The sequence below is a fragment of the Atractosteus spatula genome, chromosome 3 (genome assembly GCF_055471065.1).
Source record: "Atractosteus spatula isolate fAtrSpa1 chromosome 3, fAtrSpa1.hap1, whole genome shotgun sequence".
Taxonomy (NCBI): Eukaryota; Metazoa; Chordata; class Actinopteri; order Semionotiformes; family Lepisosteidae; genus Atractosteus; species Atractosteus spatula.
Window position 1 is genome coordinate 28,488,039 of NC_142708.1, and position 17,499 is coordinate 28,505,537.

The 17,499-nt window shown below is 37.2% G+C and overlaps 1 protein-coding gene across 1 annotated transcript; it reads left to right on the plus strand.

Moving 5' to 3' along the window:
- The first annotated feature begins 925 nt into the window (after window positions 1-925).
- On the plus strand, window positions 926-6,386 carry plk2b (polo-like kinase 2b (Drosophila)). Its single transcript, XM_088911759.1, has 15 exons — window positions 926-1,152; window positions 1,455-1,562; window positions 1,681-1,797; window positions 2,129-2,258; window positions 2,379-2,466; window positions 2,553-2,648; window positions 2,896-3,094; window positions 3,326-3,473; window positions 3,845-3,936; window positions 4,106-4,235; window positions 4,382-4,462; window positions 4,723-4,882; window positions 4,999-5,128; window positions 5,241-5,351; window positions 5,530-6,386. Exons 1-15 carry the CDS (start codon window positions 961-963, stop codon window positions 5,719-5,721), a joined length of 1,974 nt encoding a protein of 657 aa, XP_088767885.1. The 5' UTR covers window positions 926-960; the 3' UTR covers window positions 5,722-6,386.
- The last annotated feature ends 11,113 nt before the right edge of the window (window positions 6,387-17,499 follow it).

The window sequence follows — 17,499 nt, forward strand, 5'->3', positions numbered from 1 at the left end:
ATTACCGTGTAACATCACTTTCAGCTTTGGTACTACAAGAGAATGATTTGATCTATTACATAAAACAAGCTTAGATTATCTTTATTTCAAAATGGAATTTTGCTGTAATTACAGATAGCAGCATGAATGTAGACCTTGTTATTCAGAATACATGAGGTGAACGAACTGCAATACGTTGAAGTTGTAATGTTCAATATTTACCACTTGAGGGCGGCATTATCTCATTTCTCTTTTTGTTTTCGTTCAGACGTTTTGTTTTAGCCATTGTTTATATTGTTTATATAGCACCTATAATTCACATTCTATTCGAATTTTTTACAAACTAAGCATGCCAAGCCCGTAAGAAGATGTTTACTCGTAACTGGTTCAATTTGAATTCCACAGATTAGCGTGAAATTCACATCGAAATAGTCTTCCATTAGAAAGTTAAAATTTCAATGATAATAAACAGTAATTCAGTTATTATCTGTTACTAGTAACGCTATTTAGCGGTTCATTTTAACACTTTCTGTAAGGGAAATGTTATAAAAAAGAATACTAATTGCATATACTGTAACAAATGTTTTGGATCGTATAAATATTAAAATCACCGATTCACTTCACAATTGGGATTTTGTTTTTGTCCCATAATGTTTCTGGAGTTTTGTAGCTATAACGTTTAAACCTGAGAATTGTGCTAAGCTATACATTCATGTCACTGTTGCTTTGGTTAGGACATGTTCCTCTGCACATGTTTCTCGAGCCTGTACAAGCTTTCGCATAGACGTAGGTGAGATTCCTTTCTTCTGGCATCATGAGCCAATAAGTAAGTCACAGCACAGAAACACGACCTCCATAGAGAAACTCCAACCATGTGACGTTTGAAAGCCGGAGAAGGGGGCGGACCGTTTGGTTATAAAAATGATCCGCTCGCTCTTTCCGCACCACACTTGTGAGGAGAGCATTAAGGATTGTTTCGGAATGGATATACTAAGATCAATCACTTACCAGCCGGCGAATAACGGCAAGATGTCCGAGCAGACGCTCAGCAAATCATGCGAGTTTAAAAGAAAGAAATCGGAGGACCACAGCCACGTAGCTCCTGAGATGTCACGGATCATAACAGACCCCACCACCGGCAAATGTTACTGCCGGGGGAAAGTTTTGGGAAAGGTAATTGAGGCAGACGAGAAACCACTGGAAATTAGAGCGTCCTTATTTTGGGGGATTTTCCTTGGACTGGAAAAATAACACTATTTTGGAGTTTTATTGTACATGGACATGTTTCATTCTGCTTGGAAATTATGCGATTTATATATATTGAATGTACTGTATATAGGTTTTCATGTGCATTGTTTTATGTTAGTTTTCGCAGTGCATTTAATAGGTTATTTTGTAAAGAAGCAGGAATAAGCTTGGCTTTGCGTTAAATTTTGTAACTTGCCTGAAGCTTTTTTTATTGTGCATCTTTACAGGGAGGTTTTGCCAAATGCTACGAACTGACAGACCTATCCACCAACAAAGTGTATGCTGCGAAAATCATCCCTCACACGCGCGTTTCCAAACCACACCAGAGGGAAAAGGTATGTAAAACGAAAAGAAATCTGTTATTTTAAGCGCATGGTTTCTCTCTTAACATTTCAAGACAAGAGTAAGATAAGCGAAAAATATACAGTATATGCAATTCCTTTGTTTTTATAGATTGACAGAGAAATCGAGCTGCACAGAATTCTGCACCACAGGCACATCGTTCACTTCTTCCACCACTTTGAGGACAAAGAGAACATCTACATCTTACTGGAATACTGCAGCAGAAGGGTAAGAGTCATTTTCACTTTGGTTTGGTTAATAGCAATTTGATTTACACAATACAACTGCTTAAACTATGCAATAACGAATTTTTAACTTATGAAACTGGTTTGGATAGAAGCATTTCTTGATTAGGAAATAGCATTTTCTGCATTTATAAATAATGCCCCTCAATGAGAACCCTACATGAGAACTGACTATGCTGAGAGTATATAGGTAGCTGGTTTGTGTTTTCTTGTTTAGCGAGCTCAGCTTGTCACCTGTATTAAGATACCTGACTCTAATTTGTTAACCATATCTATAGTGCTAAGTATCTTTTTTTTTTGTTTGTTACATGCAGTCTTTGGCTCATATTCTAAAAGCCCGAAAGGTGTTGACTGAGCCAGAAGTGAGATACTATCTCAGGCAGATCGTCTCGGGACTGAAGTACCTTCACGAGCAAGAAATCCTGCACAGAGACTTAAAATTGGGTACGTTTGTATGTAAACTAGAAAGGACTAAATGTCTGAACACTTGGCAACATTTTGTAATGATTATGGTTGTTCCCAAAGCATAGACCAAAAATAATTTAACCTATTCTTTTTTTATAGGCAACTTTTTTATCAATGAATCAATGGATCTTAAAGTTGGAGATTTTGGCCTTGCAGCAAAATTGGAACCCCTTGAAAACAGGAGGAGGTATGTTTTAGCTGGAGCTCATTGAAATCTGTTTGGTAATGTAAGTAGGAATCTGAATCTAAACTTGCACCTCCCTGGTTTTGCAGAACAATCTGTGGAACGCCAAACTACCTATCTCCAGAGGTCCTGAACAAGCAGGGACATGGCTGTGAATCGGATGTCTGGGCCCTAGGCTGTGTAATGTAAGCCTCACATTTTGCTGGCATGTGTATTCTGCTGCATGTGTTGTCAATCTCTGGCTATAGTTTGCATCCGTTGCCTTGGATATTAACCCTTTGTAAAAGTACTTGGTCTGTTTGTAAATTTGCGTGGGTTTTAGTTATGGATGTTAATAACTCTTTTCTTTAACAAAGAGAAGGCTAAAATATTGTACATGTTTTAAAAATCTTTTCATGTGCTGGTAATTGACTGTAGTGTTCATTTGAACAGGTACACCATGCTACTTGGAAGGCCCCCGTTTGAAACCACTAACCTGAAAGAGACCTACAGATGTATAAGAGAAGCAAGGTATCTGCTACCTTCTTCCCTGTCACTCTCTGCCAAGCAGCTAATAGCCAGCATGCTGTCAAAGAATCCAGATGACCGACCTCATTTAGATGACATCATTAGACATGACTTTTTCTCACAGGTTTGTGAATTTTTTTTATGCTTCCATATTTTAGAAAATGATTAGACTGAAAAAGAAAAAATAATATGCATACTCTGGCATATATTACTTATAATTTATGCCATGCCAAGTTTTTATGCATTGATTTTAGCGTCACGCACCTTTCATTTATTTTTTAGTAATAAATTACTCTCGGCCCATAAGCAGTTTCATTCTTTAATATTTTCTCTGGTTCTCTTTTTTCAATTACAGGGATTTACTCCAGAAAGGCTATCCCCTAGCTGTTGCCACTCTGTTCCAGATTTCCACTTATCAAGCCCTGCCAAGAATTTCTTCAAGAAGGCAGCCGCTGCACTGTTTGGAGGGAAAAAGGAGAAAGCCAAGTACTATGAAAATCTCAGTAAGTATCCAGTCTCATTGCCAGGGACAGTCTACATTTTTTAAATGTTGAGTAATTCCTCCACCCTATTGTTGTGCAGCAGAAAAGGGATACTGCTACAGGCATGTACACTGTAGATTGATTTAGCTTCCAGTTTGGGCTCCTGCATTGCTACTTTCAACTAGAATGCCTTGGGTAAAATTAAATTCATATTAAGCGGACAATGTAGTCTGCGTGCTTTGACCATTGATCTACAATCTGGTGTAATGGCAATTTTCCTGGCTGTACAACTAGGTTGCACTATTTACAGATGGGCAGGAACACTGTTTATGTAAAGCAAAGTGTATGTATGTTTACCAATAGTTTCTATCGGTTTGTTCCTGTTGGTACAGATAAATTAACCAAAGAAGAGGATGAGATGTACAAACTTCGTCACGACCTGAAAAAGACCTCTATCAGCCACCAGCCCTGCAAACAAGTGGAGGTGAGACTTCTTACACTTACCTAGTCAAGATAAGAAAATGGATTAGGGAAAGATAAATTCTCCTTAAAGTTCATGTTTACATTATCTACATTTTTTTTATGTTGACAAGTCTAAAGTTGGAGTTTTGTGTGTTTGTAACTTGACAATTGTTTTCTGGTTGGCCCTACAGGACACCAAGCCTCCAATTGCCCCTGCTGGGAAGCCAATAGTATTGGTGAAAGAGAACAAACAGCAGATCCGAGACACAATTCGCATGATTGTGAGGGGAACCCTTGGGAGCTGTAGCAGCAGTAGCGAATGTAAGTTAACAGATTTACTTACTGTATACAATTGCTCATAGTGGCTTTCTCAGCAGACGAGCTGCTTTGTTTGAGTTACTGTTTCTGTCTGCAATCCTGATTTTTTTTTTTAAAGAGTTGATTTTAACTGTGGGGTTATATTGCAGGTCTTGAAGACAGCACAATGGGCAGTGTTGCCGATACTGTTGCCAGAGTTTTGAGGGGCTGTCTTGAAAACATGCCAGAAGGTAAGGTTTAATCAGTGAGGATCTAAGACAAATAGAAGGGAGGGGCCGTTTCTGTGTAGGTGTTTTTCGATGTTGTGATGGATTTTTTTAGGCATGCTATGGGAAAGGATATAATTTGTCCTGTGAGATAAAGAGATTTTAGTACACAGGAAATGGATAGTCCTAAAAGGCAGAAGGATGCTAGGGGTAGAAGTTTTACTGAGTAGGTAAAAAGGATTTTTTTCCAGAGGGTGCTAATTTGGTTTCCTGTGTTGTTTCAGCTGAGAGCATTCCAAACGAGAATATTAACAGCACCTTCCAGTGGGTGACGAAATGGGTGGATTATTCCAACAAGTACGGCTTTGGTTATCAGCTTTCGGACAACACCGTTGGCGTTCTCTTCAACAATGGGACCCACATGAGCCTGCTCTCTGACAAGAAGTAAGCACCCGCTTGTAAAATCAACAAAATGATGATTTGGTATTATTTTTTAGATCAGATGTCTTCCAAAAGGCTTAAAATGTTCTGATGGAGTTTCCTCATCTTATCTTTGTTAGGACTATCCACTACTATGCTGAGCTTGGTCAGTGCTCAGTCTTCTCTACAGTGGATGCCCCAGAGCAGTTCATCAGCCAAGTGACCATTCTGAAGTACTTTGCACACTACATGGAGGAAAACCTCATGGATGTAAGTTACCTTTTACAAGGATTTAACACAGCTGTGTGCTATTGTGATCTAATGTAAACTGTGAGGTACTTATTTTGGTTTATTTATTTTTTCCTTTTTTCCTTCTTAATAGGGTGGGGATTTGCCTAGTGCAACTGATATGCGCAAACCCAGGCTGTACCTTCTTCAGTGGTTGAAATCGGATCGTGCATTGATGATGCTTTTCAATGACGGCACATTCCAGGTAAATAAATGCTAATGACTCTTCTAGCGATGGATGAGGTGTAATATCAGCATTCTGGTCCAGAACAGTGGGACCAAGCAGTTTGTAGCCAGAACTGGGGAAAAAAAAAGCATTAGCTTATTAAGAGAAACAGCCATGTTTGTAACATTAACTAATTGAGTCTTCTCTTTTTTTAAAGGTAAATTTCTACCACGACCACACAAAGATCATAATTTGCAACCAGAATGAGGAATATCTGCTGACATACATCAATGAGGAGCGTGTCTCTACCACCTTCAGGCTGACCACCTTGCTCATGTCAGGATGCTCATCTGATCTTCGCAACAGAATGGAATATGCCTTAAATATGCTTCTGCAAAGATGTAACTAAAGTCTGAGAACTCTGAGGGACTTTGCAAGAATGAAAAAGGGTGGATTTCTAATCAGTGGGGCTTTGGCAAGCGTTTTCAGTGGATGTACTTGTATGTTGACAGTTTGGCGGGCCGGAAGTGATTTAAAAGGACGGAGGTACGAAACATCCAACCAATCCTTTTTGAGAAGAATGCTGGGCTGGATCCAGATGGACTTTTTTATTTAAATTTTATTGTAGAAAATCTTGCTTTGTTGAACTTGACTTGGAATTCTGGATAATTTAGTCTTGCAGCTTGTAACATATGCATCAACAAAGCAGGGTAATATCACGTAGCTCTCTGTAGAGCAAAATAGACTTAAAACTGTGAAAACATCCCACAGAAGGGGTGGATTTTTTAAAACCACCAGGGCTAGATTGTGGTCAACTTCTGACAAGGCAGTCTTGTGCTGCCTAGCTGTGAACGTAAGAACACCTTACTTTTGAAAGTCTGTGTTGGAATGAGGACAATTCCACATGTGTGTCTGGACAGATACATTCCTTGTTGTTACAGAAATAACTTATGGACAAAGTGCAGTATTTATTATTTATTTAATAAAAATAATAAATTGAAATAATTCATGCTTTTGTGACTGAAACTTGTTTTAAAGTTATATTCATATTGTTATTAAAGGCTATGAAACTGACAAGTCTTGCTTTTCTCTTTGTGAAAATGTTTCTCTGAAGTCCTATTTAACAGTGTTTTTGCTTTGCTGGGTACTTTCTTGCAGCAAAATACATTTCCTGGCATTTTAGAACTATTCTTTTATATTTGTTAATGACTGGAGCATAAACCAGCACAATGGATATACTGTATTTTTTAACAGTAAAGTACCCATCATATTTCTTATTTGTAAAACTTAAAAATCTGAGGTTGCAGTTGCAACATAAAGGTAAATAAGTATGCCAGTATCCTTTATATAGAATACATTTTCCCTTTTAATTAACCTTGGCAATACAGAGAGAATGTGATTTAATTAAAAAACTGGCATCTTCATTCAAATTACTGTTGCCACAATTCAGTTAAAATTCCCTCCGAATCTGTTTCAACAGATCTGTACAGAGGTGCAATATATTAATAAATGTATTTTTCCAATGCCAAGTTGCTCTACTTCAATAATGAAACATTCCCTCTGTATCTTATTTGTTCTGACAACATTTTTCAATAGTGTTTCAATTAGAAATGGAATAGATGACTTCTGTGATCCTCCTTAGCTTCTCCTGCCTGAGCTGGTGAGGGCACCAGCTGTTTAGTTACAGTAAGCAGGCGGTCAGTGAATTGTCCTGACTGCTTTGGCGAGACTGAATTAATTTGGCTTGCCAAGTTGCTGTTTTGTTGCTCTTATCAGCAAAAATAAAGCATTTCCAAATCTTGCCTATACACTTACAGTAATTGATAAGCGAACAGATTTATTTCCTCCCCCGTGTGAGTGTGGATACATCATTCTTATCCTCCTTTTAAATACTACAGCATGTTTAAATTATTACAAGTTAAATGTTTGGCTGGTGCTTTTGGTCACTACTCAAAGCCTGTGATCATGGACTGGAAAACTGAGCTTCATCTGCAAACTCAGCTCCCGCTTCATGGCCACAGGTACAGTGTTAGCAATACTGAAGCTGCTGCTCTGATCCACAGTCTCACAATCACGACCTCAGTCCCTGAGGTATTTGCTTCACTTGGGGCAGCTGTACCCCCCTCAACTGGAGAGAGCAAGCCACTATTTTCTCCGAGAGAACCATGTCCTCAGTTTTGTAGGTACTGCCCTCTCAGCATGACCACGGCATACTTGGCTACAAACCTTTCCAGTCGGAGATTATAGTCAGATGCAGCAAGGAGGATGGCATCCGCAAACAGCAGAGATGTTATATCACATAGGAACCCAAAGGGAAAACAAACCAGTGTACCAGGTGCCTTTATATACTGTATAATGTTTATAAATACTAGCCCACGAGAAGCAATATTCATAAGGCAGAGATGCTACATTAGTGGGTGACTATGATGCAATTGTCATCACAGAAACATGGCTGATAGTGATGGTGAAGAAACAACATTAGTACCTACATCAGTGTTGTGGAGAGACTGGAAAGATGGAAATGGGGTGATGTTTAGCACTATACATGAAAAAGAACATTCAGGTGCAGGAATTTAATCTAGGAGAATCAAGGACATCAGAATATACGTTACAGGTATACAAGGCTACAGTTCAGCACAGAATCAGCGTTACTGCAGCCACTACACCTATCCATGATCTCACAGGCCCCTCTACCCGCACTTGTGAGGTCTTAACCTGCTTTTATCAACAGTGGGAGAGCTACCCTTGACTGTTCTTCCTGTAGGAATAAGGAATATTACTGTACTTCTGCTTATTCTTCATTTCTTTTAAAGGTAGTACTATTACAAAATATAAGGAATAGTGTCTGTTCATAACTAGTACAAGTTGTAAGTTGTAACTTGTAGAAGTCGAAATCGAATGTTTATTTGATTGAACAAAATCACTCTTTAACTGAATGAGTCGGAGCTTAAAAGAAGCAGAATGGGATGAGATGGATAATGAATTAGTGGCAAATAAAATTAATATATAAAAGTATAATAATAAAATCATGTTCTTGAAGCACAATACAGATTCATCCTAAGAGTTAAAGCAAAATCAATCCTGGAAGCACAAACAAATCATTTTTTGGTACTGCAACGACTCAAGAGCAGTAAAAAATTAAGTGGGTGGAGCAGTGGCACTGTGGCTAAGGCTCTGTGGCTGTGGCTGGAAGGTTGCCGGTTCAAATCCTGTGGCTGGCAGAGGTATCCTACTCCACTGGGGCCCCAGAGCAAGGTCCTTAACCCCAACTGCTCCAGGAGTGCTGTATGATGGCTGACCCTGTGCTCTGACCCCAAGCTTCTCTCTCTCTGCCTGTGTGTCTCATAGAGAGCAAATTCCAATTGCAAGAAATTGTATATGGCTAATAAAGTGATCTTATATTTGGAGATTTCTAGACACTCAAAGGTGAATTGCTGATGTATTTCTGTAAATTATTTTTTCACTGATCACCGAGGAAAAATGATCAACATTCATCAGACAGGAAAGACAAATGTCTACATTAAATAGTGCTCTTACAAAAGAGGCAGAAATGTTATACAGTATGTACTAGAAGCGCTTATGATAAGCAGATCTTCAATGCCTGTTGGTATTGTACAAATTGCTGAAATAAAATCTATCTAAAAACAGGAGCCTAGGGAAACATTTTGATAGTTCTGTGCCTCCACATAAATCCTCCTGCTTCTCTTAAGGGAAGCTTAGTGTACTCTTACTTTATGAAACTGTTCTACAGTATATTGTAGCTCACGTAGATTTAGGACAGGTAGACCTTATTTAACTAATTTTTGAAACACTCAACAACAGTAGTGGACACATACAGAAAGCAAAATGTGTGTTCAGATTTTCATAAATTTCTTTAGAAAAAAGTTCCTTCTCAAATTGCATGCAGTAGATTTCCAATGAAATGTAATGTGTTTTGACTGAGAGCTGGTTAATGGAATGGAGTGAATTCTTCAATTTGGTCAATTAGTCAATTACCAGAGGGATCTTTAGTAAGACTATTTCTTAATACAGCGTTCCTAATACAGTGGCAGTAATAGACCTTATAGAGAATATTTAGGATCTTATAGTCTCATCTACTGTATGTAGTTTATAAAATAGTAATTATCAAAATTACTGTGTCAATGCTAAATGCTCTCCAAGCATGAGTAAATAAAGGAAAACATTAGTACAGTTTTGCCCTGAGATAGTCTGTTAAACGTTCTAGCCCCAGGATTTCAGTCAGCTTCCAGTTATTAGTGGCTTGTTATGATGTTCCCAATAAATGTTTTTTGTTGAAGGCCCATCAGTGATAAGATTGCCTATTTTAGATCATACCAGCATGGTTATGCCCATTATCTGCTCATTGTTTTCTTCTGATATACCTGAAGGTATGAAACATTAAAACTTTTCTTTATGATTATGAGCCTTACAGTCTCCATTGCTGCTCTGTGAACACATATTTTTTTCATCGCAACCATTACCTGCAAATCCTGAAAGCTACAACTGCATTTCTAGTTTGAAGCAGTTCACTTCAAGTTTTAAGTGACAATGACTTTCTGATAATACCACGGTGCTGAAAAAAATGCCTTTCTTATCCATCTACCTATCGTACATGTAGCTGATGGTTACTTTGTCAGCATTTGTAACAGTACTTACTGTTCTGCAGCGAAGGTTCATTTGTTTGCTTTTGACAGTGAGGTCAAAAGTTTAATAATGTTTGAAAACCACTGATCTGGTCTGTTTCTATTTATAATAATTTAAGGCATATCAGTAGGTTATTTAACGTTGTAGATTAACAACCAATGACACATTACTTTTAAAATAATGTTAAAACTAGTGTAGCCCCTTTTGAAAGAATCAGAAGACTAATATGTTTTAAGAGTCATGGGTCTAGCAATTCTTTCCAAACTATTAAACTAACTAAAGTCAAAGCTTTGCAATATACTGTATGTAGAACTAAAAGAACTGGTTTATGGTTTATGTCAGTGTAATCATCAATACGCCAGTATGATTCAGCTGTGTCTGAAAAGAACTTGGACTCTGGACCTAGCAGGAAAGCAGTTTTAAAGGGTAAGGTTATGTATTGGCCCAGGTTCAAGCCTGGCAGACTCAACAGGAGATTATCACTGCAGAGGTGGTGTACAGATGGAGAAGAAACGCAGGAAAAGCAGCCTAATTTCTGTTTTCACCACTGGACCTAAGTGTTATCAGCAAGAAGGAGCTGGGACTTTGTGCAAGCAAAACACAAAATACTCAAAATACTACATAACATTTAAACATAAATCAGAAGACTGCAGAAATTCTTTAAAAAATGGGTTAATGTATGCAAAAATAATTATGGTATTTAGTTTTTTTTTTGCCAAAATAATATTCCAGTACTGTACCATTTGCCAAATCTCAGATAGTGTCCTTTGTGTACTGTACAGTATATGTAAACCATCTGGGGATTCTTAGCTGATGACATTGCTAGAAATATAATGAATTATGTGAATAACACTAACAGCTTCCAACAGAATGGTTACAGATTTTGCTAGTAGGAGTTCCCACATTTTTCCAACAGATTTATTTTTAAGAAATACTAAATCATTTTGTCTACAGCAATCTAGTGTGTTAATATACTTTATTTTGTAAATCAATGCTACTGCACATTGCTTAATAGCACACTGTATTCTGCAGATACAGTACATATTCTCCAAAAATTAATAAGCTTAATTCTGTCTCAGTCAGGAAATTATTAATCATCCATTTCGTCTTCAAATTATCTAATTTTTGACCTTTTTAAAAATTAACAATAAATAATTTTACTATGTCATGATGATATTGCAAAATAATACTACAGTTTTATTAATAAACCATGTTGTTTTATAATACTGTATACATATATGTACATTATTTGTTTTAGTGTTTGTCTAGAGATTGACAAAAGTAAAAAGTTAATGCTCTGCTCCCACGAGATTTTGAGCCTCTCTCAATAAGTTCAATGCTACCCAGTTCCAAGAGTGTGACACCTTCTGTAACAAGCTCAGAACCAAATGAATCCTGTTACACTACACCTCCTGTAATGTTCATGTTGCATACAAATTTACTATTTTAAAATGCAACAAATCACACCTTTTATATGACATAGTTATATAGTTATACATCGTAACATGATGATCCCATTTACTGTAGTTGGTGTAACATAGGTATTGCCATACCCTCATTTTCTAAAAATTGATGCAATTCATAACACCTATGCACTGAAACCATAGCTCTGCATTACATATAACCCTTATTGTTATTCAGTTGCATTGTATGCATTTTATAATGAACTTTGAAAAACAGTTCGCTGCAACATACTGAAAAATTGTATGACTCACAGACATGCATTTCATCTCTGGGAGAAGGGATGTCGTCTTCACAGGCAAACTGTACCTTAATCTTAGTTACTACTAATTTTCTAATGCTCGACGTGCTTGTGCAGTGTTCAGAAATCTCCAAATTGCACAGGAGGCTTTTATTTTTCCTTACATGCTACAGTACATGTGCTACGTTCCCCGATCTTTATGTTCCATCAGGAAGCACTGTTACGATGACAAGCTGAGGATGACTTGGTAACATCGGGCCCACCTGGACTTCTGTATGTCACCTTTTGCACCAGCACACCCACCTTCATCTGATGACACAGTCTTGTCCCAAGCCAACTTCATACGGTACTTCATATAAATGAACTTTTAATCCCACTGCGATGTTTTATTGAAAAATCTCTGAAGTGATGTTTTATATATTTTAAATATGTGTCGACAAAGACGCTTTGTCATTCACGCATAATTTAAAATGTGGCTTCTGTTTCTTAATGGATGAATAAATGAGAAAACTAACAACTCTGTCTGGAATTCTTGTCTGGAATTTACATAATGTAAAAGTTTTATTTAAAACTGTTTTATTCAAATAGTGAATCAATTACATTTCAGAGACCAGTGTTTTTAATATTCTTTTCTTTCTAATATCCTAATATAACCTCACAGAATAGATTTTTTAAGAAGTTACTCTGTAATTACAGACAGTATGATACAGTTTATCTGAAAAACTCTGGGTGTTGTGGTACAACTACAGTTGTAGTAATCTCATCATTGTTATCTGACATGGCAACTCCAAGCACGCCATGCACTGCTCTCCAGATACATTTCAGCTAGATGAGGTCTCTGCACTTTTGATTGCCTCCAGCTGTTCTCAGATCTCAAAACAGTATGATGATGGAATCAACATCTTAGCTTTTGTTTCCCTGAGATGTTGAATGTCTGTTGACTGTGGGATTGGAGAGCAGAACCACAACACCTGATTTTATTCTTGATTTTTACTTTTTCATTGACTTATGGCCTGTGATGATTCTGGGTCAACATGTAGAGTGGAAGTAATGCAAAAGTCAAATATAAGCACCTGCAAAATCCAGGAAAGTCATCTGTACTTTTAACACTGGATGCAAGCTGACAGGTGCTTCCAGAACACAAGTGACTCCAACATCAGGGCATCATTGAAGAAATAAATTGAGCTCTATTTTCAAAAATTCATCATGTAACAGTTTGGGAACTAAGGAATCAAATATCAGCTCAGTGTACTCCATTATAAAAAGAAAAAAAATAAATACTGTACATAGCTTGGGAGTTCATTTCAAAATAACTGGACATCCATCAATGTAACAAATGAAATGTTTTAAATCAAACTGTATTAACACATTATTATTAAAATAAATGAATATTGCTGAGTTGAAACACACAAAGCACACCTTTTTGCTCATACAGATTACCATTTATGTTATTTTTTCACTGACACTTAAGAATGTTTACTTTCTCATGGATCTGGTATTTCACTTCTCATTGTGTCTGAGTCATTTCAGGTGTGAATGGAAAATACCGCTTTGGATTTACCTTTAAGCCCTAGGAAGATCTGCTTGCATTTGGTGTGAATAAGCTGAATGTTCAAACAAATGTTCAATCAATCACCAAAATATAAAAAGAAATTACACCCGAGATCTATCGTGCCTTTTTTTTTTACCTTAAATAGATGTTAAAGATCATAGGCAGGGCATTTTTTTGATAGAGCGTATTCTGGATCAATATATGTATTACATAAAAAACAGTGGCCCCATGTGCACTTTGAAAAGAGTTTTTGGATAGCTTAGCATTTGACCTTTAGTAGAATTCACACTGTAGATCACAGACATTTCGACAGAGCATGTATGGATTTCTATGGATTTTTTTATTTTTATGCTTACCTTGATCTCCCAAGGTAACCATGACCCTCTGTGCATTCTCTAAGGAGTTATAAGCAAGTTTTGGATACAACCCTTTGCTGTTGAAGATCAGAGATAATGGGCAAGGAATTTTTGTTTTCTTATTACTGTAGAGTTCCATAGGAACCACTTTCTTTGAAAGTACTTTGCACTGATGTTCTGTTCTGTTTTTCATGACCATTTCAGTACTCTGATGAATTTAGTGTACAATGAAACGACAACAAAGAAATCAAGCACTGCTGTTTTTGTCAATTTTAATATTGTGAAATGTTCATGTAATATTTTAAATTCTACCGCAAATGACATTCTGACTATGTCTGCATAATTTACAAAAGCAAACTATTTCAGTGAACATGTTAGTCTTCGCTGATTAATTATTTTGTTTAAATAAACTGAATATATGGGAAAAGGCAGGCAAATGTTTAATACTGTCAGCTTTCATGACTGACATGTATGAATAGATTAAACTTTCTCCATTGCCTTTTATGATAACCCAGTTCAAAATTAAACAAACAAATCACTTCATCTTCCTGTCTCTCTTTACAGCAAGGTACCATCTGCAGTTTCCAGCTGGTTTAGTTACACTTTCCACCCCCTCACCAGTGCACTGTGCCTGAGTCTAAGAAGGTTCTTGACAGAAGGTGCAAATTGGCTCTTCAAACTTTAGGGCTACTGCGCTCTGAGGGAGGCTGCGAATGACTCAAGAGACAACAGGTCCAACACAAACCTATCATTACATTGGCTAGGATTTCACCTGTCAGTAGGTAGAAGTCCTAGGGTGCTGTTTTAGATTGATGGAAGTATGGAACAGTGGTCAGGATTCTAGACTCGTAATTGGAATTTCAGATCACATCCCAGGTGGGGCCTTACTGTTGTATGCTTCAACAAAGGTTCATCTCCCAGATTGCTCCAGTGAAATACATTTCTGTATGGGGGGCAGAATGTAAACACTTTGTAAAATAATCATACACAGCACTTGTTCTCAGATTATACATGCCATAGAAGCAGGGATAGCAGCATTTTGTGGTCAAATAATCCAATTATGTTATAAACATAATACTAAATTATGTCTGTTTTAAAAATGGTGATACAGTCAAATGCAGAATGGAGTGCTCTAGCCCATATGCTTTTCACACTCCTTACAGCAGCCAATTGCTTAAATGTTTTCAGAAATGGAAATTTATTGAAGATCCAAAAGTCTGTTATTCTTTATTGAGTTATTTGAATATGAAAAGCACACTGTTGTTCTGGAAGCCTGTGTATTGTACTCACTGAATAGGAGGAGCAAATGACAGCAAAATTAATAAACACCTTTAACGTAAAAGCAACAATTCATAAATAGATTTCTGGGTAGCCTATTAAGAAAGTGGAAACACACATACAGTATATGGAATAAGTAAAAAAATCTATTTTGTTTTATATGACAGCATAAACTATTGAATGCTTTGAGCTAGATTAAATAAGAGGGATTTTGGTATTTTTTCCCCTCATCTAGTATTTTTCCAGTCGCTACATATAGCCTCTATGTGTATATTCCGGGGGTGGAAGGTAATAGGCTGACCTCTATAAAGGAGCAGTGAATTTGCTGTTCTGCTTATCACTATGACACCCACAATGCTTGTCCCATGGTGCACCATTTGGTGATCCCATGATAATAGATTTTTCATACAGAATGAAATCAATAGGAAATATTTGCATATGTGACAAAATGAGGTGTTTAATAATGCGGACCTGCTGTACCTTTTCCGGCTAAAGCTATTTTTAGCTGGGAGCCATTCAAAGATGAATACTTGGGTGTTCAGCCAAGAATGGAAATGTTTTGAAGTGCTATTCATATGACAAATGTCGTTAAAGGATTAAACTGCTAGACAATTATTAGGCTTCAAAATGGCTTCGGTCACATTACTCACTGAGGTGTGAACAATACAAACACAAATTGTCCGTATAACTTCAAAACACTAAAGGCCATACCTTTATAATGAGGTAAAATGAAAAAAAACTGAAAGGTATGGGTGTGTGACTGGAAGCTTTTCTCACAGTACTTTTTCTCACGGTTTAAGTGTCTTTTTCCTTTTTAAGTTTACTTCTTCACCACCCAGAAGAAAGTGTTTATGCAATAGTCCTGTGTCCAGAAGCTGCTAAACCAGTTAATGGAATTTGCTGTCATTTCTAAAGAATTCCTTACAGGTATCAATCAAAGAAGGTTAAAACCTTCAAAGGTTAAGACATTTTCCGTGTATTTGTATTTGATCACGTTGTGGTGGACGTTTCAAGGTTGTTAGTGTTTTCACAGTCCCTGTGCAAAATTTCATCACAATCACAGTGTTTAAGAATGTTTAAGAATGATGTTTGCAGGGTTGCAAGCTGGTTCAGTAGTTAGGGTTGCTCCCTTACAGCGCTGGGACCCCGAGTTCAATCGTGGACCTAGGGTGCTATCTGTGTGGAGTTTGCATGTTCTCTCTGTGTTTGCATTGGTTTCCTCCAGGTACTCCAGTTACCTTCTACGGTCTTAAGACATACTGGTAGGATAATTGGTTTCTGGAAAAGCTGGCCCTGCTGCAAGTGTGTGTTAGTATTTGTGTGTGTGCCCTGTGTCCATCCAGGGTGAATCCTGCCTTGCGTCTTTTGCTTGCTGGGATAGTATCTGGCTCTCCCGTGATCCTTCCTGTATTGGATAAAGCAGTTAGAAGATGGATGGATGTATTATCCTATTGCATTGGGCTAATAAGCAAGCAGGCTTTGAAGCTGTTATGATTAATAACATAGTGATTGCACAAATCATTCTAACATGTCTCCTGTTCGACTTGCTATATCATATGAGTAATACAAAAAACAGAAAACAGGTTAAATAACTTTAACCTGAAAATAAGTAATACTAAAGACTATTTCTACTTTAAAAAACATAGTTATATTCTGCTAATGAAACAAGATTCATTAAACACATGCTTAGCAAAAACATCAATAATGAGCACTCTATCCTACTGTATTGCATACAGTACAGTATGTATAGATATACTGTATATATAAATTGCAAGCCATGAACATCATTTATAGACCCAGTTAACAAACTGCAAGAATACATCGAGCTTTTGATTAATATAGATTAATAACTTTTCCTCATAGAATAGAAAGATGAGAACAATTTCAATTAATCTTCATTTTTTATGGTCACTGCAGCCTAGGACTGAGACAGCAGTCTTGGAGAGCTCCAGTGTTTAGGATCACCGTAGAAAGGATATTTTTACCACCTGAGGCCTACCCGTCAAGAAATCCAATGTCCAGTTGCATAAACCCAGATTCCTGAGTTTTGGGACAAGCCTGGTGGGAACAATTGTATTAAAGGCCAAGCTTTAATCTATAAACAGCATCCTAACATAGGTGGCCCGCCTGCCTAAATGTTCTAGGGCATTATGTAGAGATGGCATCATTAACTGACCAATTCGGGAGGTAAGCAAACTAAATTATACATAATTTCAATGAAACTTTACAATTATAATGTTGCATAGATCATTTCAAACAGTCTTCCCATCTGACGCTGCACTTTTGACACTGCACTTTTGTGAATTATAATTTAATAACACAAAACAGATAAGCTATGAAATAACCACTGAAAGAGCAAGAAAATGGGTCACATTTCTTGTTGAATGATTAGGAGATTGACCTGATTATTCTGAGGCACTCCCCTCCCACAAATCACAATTGCACACAAAAAAATCAAGTCAGTGAATCATGCTGTTATGTAAATTCACTGCTGCTTGACAGTGAAATCTGTTCCTTGCAACGCTTCCAAGTGTCCTACATACAAATTCCACATTTATCAAAGTTTGTCCTACTTTCCTAGATATCTTTGCTGTGGGGGAATGTGTTGTAATGAACAGACTTCAGAGCTGCTGTCTACCCAAGCTGCTGGATGAC